The sequence below is a fragment of the Geospiza fortis genome, unplaced genomic scaffold (assembly GCF_000277835.1).
Source record: "Geospiza fortis unplaced genomic scaffold, GeoFor_1.0 scaffold27, whole genome shotgun sequence".
Lineage (NCBI taxonomy): Eukaryota > Metazoa > Chordata > Aves > Passeriformes > Thraupidae > Geospiza > Geospiza fortis.
In genome coordinates this window covers 3,849,498-3,853,605 of record NW_005054329.1, presented here as the reverse complement: position 1 = coordinate 3,853,605, position 4,108 = coordinate 3,849,498, and the positions used below count along the sequence as shown (strand labels likewise).

The 4,108-nt window shown below is 49.1% G+C and overlaps 1 protein-coding gene across 1 annotated transcript in view; it reads left to right on the top strand.

Moving 5' to 3' along the window:
- Nucleotides 1-2,535: 2,535 nt before the first annotated feature.
- CEL (carboxyl ester lipase) overlaps nucleotides 2,536-4,108 on the top strand; it is a 4,023-nt gene continuing 2,450 nt past the window's right edge. Inside the window, exons 1-5 of the mRNA XM_031057294.1 lie at nucleotides 2,536-2,544; nucleotides 2,633-2,783; nucleotides 3,016-3,138; nucleotides 3,477-3,674; nucleotides 3,773-3,903. Of these exons, the coding sequence (XP_030913154.1) occupies nucleotides 2,536-2,544; nucleotides 2,633-2,783; nucleotides 3,016-3,138; nucleotides 3,477-3,674; nucleotides 3,773-3,903 (612 nt within the window). The remainder of the gene's footprint in view (nucleotides 2,545-2,632; nucleotides 2,784-3,015; nucleotides 3,139-3,476; nucleotides 3,675-3,772; nucleotides 3,904-4,108) is intronic.

Here is a 4,108-nt window from a genome sequence, read left to right as displayed (position 1 = left end):
CTATATTGCTCTACATTTTTAAAGCTTTTGCTGCAGCGACTCCAGGTGCCAATATTGAGGCTGCTATTCTTTTTCCTTTACTCCAAAAGTTGATTTTGTCTTTGCAATCTGATTCAAATTGATGGATAAATCTCTTATGCCTGACTTTTTGGCCATGAATTAAAGCAATCTCAGGTGCTAGCACAGTAAGCCTCCCCAAGCTACATGGTCCGCCCTTAAAGCGAGATGGAATGGCAGGCCATGGTCTATCTCCACAAATGAGAACTCAACTAAACAGGTTGAAAAACCTATGGATAGAATTTTAAAATTAATAATGCTTAAGGAGTTAAGAAATTAGTGGTATTAATCAGCAATGGGTAGGAGGTGAGGGATGGCTATTTGCAAGCCTCAAGGTGCCTTTTCTGTAGGTCCTTCCCAGAGTTCCTTCCACCAAGCTTCCTGGTGTTCCTGCAGAGGCTGCAGACAAGTCCCAATGTTCTTTGCTGGAACCCACCGAGGTCCTTTACCTGTAAAGACACAAGCTTACTCTTCCCCCCAAATAATCAGAGGAAAGTGTCTTATAATTTGCCCTGTCTCCAGATCTTTAATTAACACTGGGGGTCTTTTGTTCCAGCAGGCGTTTAAGAGACCCATGTGTTCTTTCAATAATTAATTGGCCTGTGAGGGAGTGTGGAATGCCTGTGATATGTTCGATGGCCCACATATTAAAGAAATGCTGTGCTTTCTGGGAGACATAGGCAGGCCCATTATCTTTTTTTATTTCTTGTGGGATGTTTAGAGTTGAAAATGCTTGTAGGAAATGTTTAATAACATCTTTTGCCATTTCACCTATGTGAGCAGACACAAAGATTGCTCCTGAGTGTCTACTGAAACGTATATATTAACATCGCCCTGCCAAATTTGTAAACTGTGAAGCTCTCTAGGATTTAGCCCTGCCCCAAGAGATGGCAGAGAATATTTTTGGCAGTCAGGGCATGTAGTGACAATGCGTGCTAGTACAGGGGTGTTAGCATGTTTATTACCTTCTATTAGGAATCTTGGCAAAGAAGTATGAGAACGTACATGCAGGACAAAATAGGGATGCTGTTTCTGAGAAAGAAAAAAAATTAAAGTTTTAAGCAAAGAGTATAACCGATAATTAGTAACTGTTTTTAGGAATGGATTTCCAGCTCTCTCAATGATACCTGTAAAATAAACAGAATCAGTTATCAAATTGAAAGGCATGTAAACTTAGAATAAGCTCTAAAAACTGCAGCTAATTCAACTATTTGGGGTGAACCTTCTACTGTTTCAATGTCAGATTCCCAATCATGTGTTAAAGCATGAGGTTGGGGTCCTTTTCTGTCCTAGGGTGATGTTATGATGCTTGTATCCCCAATCGTCTGTTCTGTTTATGCTGGATATTATGTTCGGTGCCTTCAAGACTGGCTCTGAGAGCAAAGGCTGGGAGAAGAAGAAGCACAGAGTTTGTTATCAGACTGCACTCACTCCTCCAGATTCTGCTGGAACACAGAACTCTGCTGTGTTGTCTGGGCACGGACGGAGCAGAACACGGCTGCTCCTTTGCTTTTTAGTTAGTTTAACTAGCTAAGGCAGAGCAGTTTTCCCTGGACTGTTTTTTTTCTTTCCCTTTTCTTGGAACCATTCGAATCTGCTCTGTACTGGGACTGGGGGGAAGCACCTAGAGCTTGCACTTTGTGGGCAACCGGGGCCTACTCTGGGAAGCAGCCCTTCCCAGTTACTGGATGCTGCTGTCCAGACCTGGAAGTGTTCACCAATGCTATGGATGAATGGGTGTCTACATTTCCAAAATAACTGGCTAATGAGTCCTCTAGGAAGATCAAAAACTCCCAAGAGAGAGGCAAGCATCCAAATGAGCTGATAATACACCAGACAGGAGAAGTTGCATTTCCAAATCTCTCTGAGTGTGGGAAGTATAGTTTGATCAGGATGGTGGCCATGTGGAAAACAGAAAAGGCACCTGAGGAGATTGGCCTCCAGCCCAAGCAGCAGCTGCAGGGCTCTCACACAGCCATGCCCATCAGCCATGGACTGGCTACTGAAGGACAAGGCTGTGGAGGCTGCCCTGCTTCAGCCCAGAGCCAATCCTGGCCCATGGCATTGGCACACACACCTGCACTGGTGGCTTTATAAACGCAGCACTCCGGCTGGGACTTTGGGATACCTTATCTAAGGCATCCCTTGCTTTGTCAATTAGCTGTCTGGGTGAATTTAACTCAGAATCCCCTTTTAACAAAACAAAGAACAGAACTAAATCCTTAATAATAATCCTCAGCAGAAGCTTAACCCAATTAATGGTTTGTAACAGTCTTTGTAGCTGCCTGGGCTGCCACTGTAAGTACAAAGCTGGCTTTGCAGCCTAAAGCTGGAGGTTTTCTGCTCCTGCCATTTGTCTTTGGGACTGTGGGGGAATTGCTGCTGCCTCTCTGCTCCCAACGGCACCTGCAGGACACCTGCACACGGGCACAGCTCCAGTGGCACCTGGGGGCTTTCCACGAGGGTCCAAGGGCATGGATGGGGAGGGTGGGATGGGAATGGGTGGCAGTGTGGGAAGCCAGAGTTATGAAGGGCAGAGCAATGGATTTTCCCTTCTCCATGGTGCCTCCTGCAGCTGGGTGTGGTGCACACCGAGGGAGGATTTGTGGAAGGAGAGAGCAAGAAACTGGGACTCTTTGGGAGCTACATTGACATCTTCAGAGGGATTCCCTTTGCTGCCCCTCCAAAGACTCTGGAAGACCCCCAGCCTCATCCTGGCTGGGATGGTAAGGTCCAACTTCTGAATGCCTTTGGTTTGGGGCTTTATTTTCACTTCTCTCTCCTCAAGCTGGCATATATGGGAAATGGTACAACATATTACTCAGACTGGTCACAATGGCTGGGGAGAGTTTGCTGCCATTAACACTGGACTCAGAGAGGAAAGGATGGGTGAGCAGACACCTTGCAACCAGAGAATGGAGCTGATGCCCTTAACTGGTCATCCCTCTTTCCTTTCAGGAACTCTGAAGGCAAAAGAATTCAAAAAACGCTGCATGCAGGTGAAGCTGACACAGACTGATGTCCGTGGGAGTGAGGACTGTCTCTACCTGAACATCTGGGTCCCTCAAGGGAGAAAACAGGGTACGAGCTTAGAAGGGACCTGGGATGGACTTTCCCACCTGCCTTGTGTGCACAGATTGTGCTGCAGCCTCTCTCAGCAATTCTGTTCCATAGTGGGCAGGTGCTGAGCAGTGATTTTCAGGGGGAAAGGTGGGAACTGTGTCAGACAATGTCCTAACTCACCTTCAACCCGTTGGGAGGGTCAGCCTCTTGAGCAGAGCAAGGATTTTCTTGCAGAGCATCAAGTCAGCTCCTGGCCAGGGCAGGTGGAGCAGTGCTCAGGGATGGGGTGAGGGATGGAGGGGCAGCACCTCGCAGCTCAGTGGGGGCTCACTCTGCTCCTATTCCTCTCCTCCCAGTCTCTACCAAGCTGCCTGTGATGGTTTATATCTACGGCGGTGCCTTCCTGCTCGGAGGCAGCCAGGGAGCCAATTTCCTGGACAACTACCTGTACGATGGGGAGGAGATCGCCGTGCGGGGCAACGTCATTGTGGTGACCATCAACTACCGCGTGGGGCCGCTGGGCTTCCTGAGCACCGGGGACGAAAACCTGCCAGGTACCAGGGCCGACCCCTCCCTGGGACCCTGCCCCGGGTGCCCACTTTGACAGCTTGGCTGTGCCCCTGCTCACTGCCGGCTGATCTCTGTCGCTCAGGGAACTACGGGCTGAAGGACCAGCACATGGCCATTGCCTGGGTGAAGAGGAACATCAAGGCCTTTGGGGGTGACCCAGACAACATCACCATCTTTGGGGAATCGGCCGGTGCCGCCAGTGTCTCCCTGCAGGTGAATTATCCTCGTTGGTTCTGATCACAGCCCCTGCTCTGCCACTGGGAGAGAGGGGCCCCTTGGCACTCATCTGCTTTCCTCCCCACTGCTGCCTCATTAATGTCCTGCCCTGGCCAGCACAGCAATGCTCAGCCTCAGTGCTTTGTGGCTTCTCCTCCTTCTTCAGCTTCATCAGTCCCACCAGTGCAGCCATGTGTTCTTG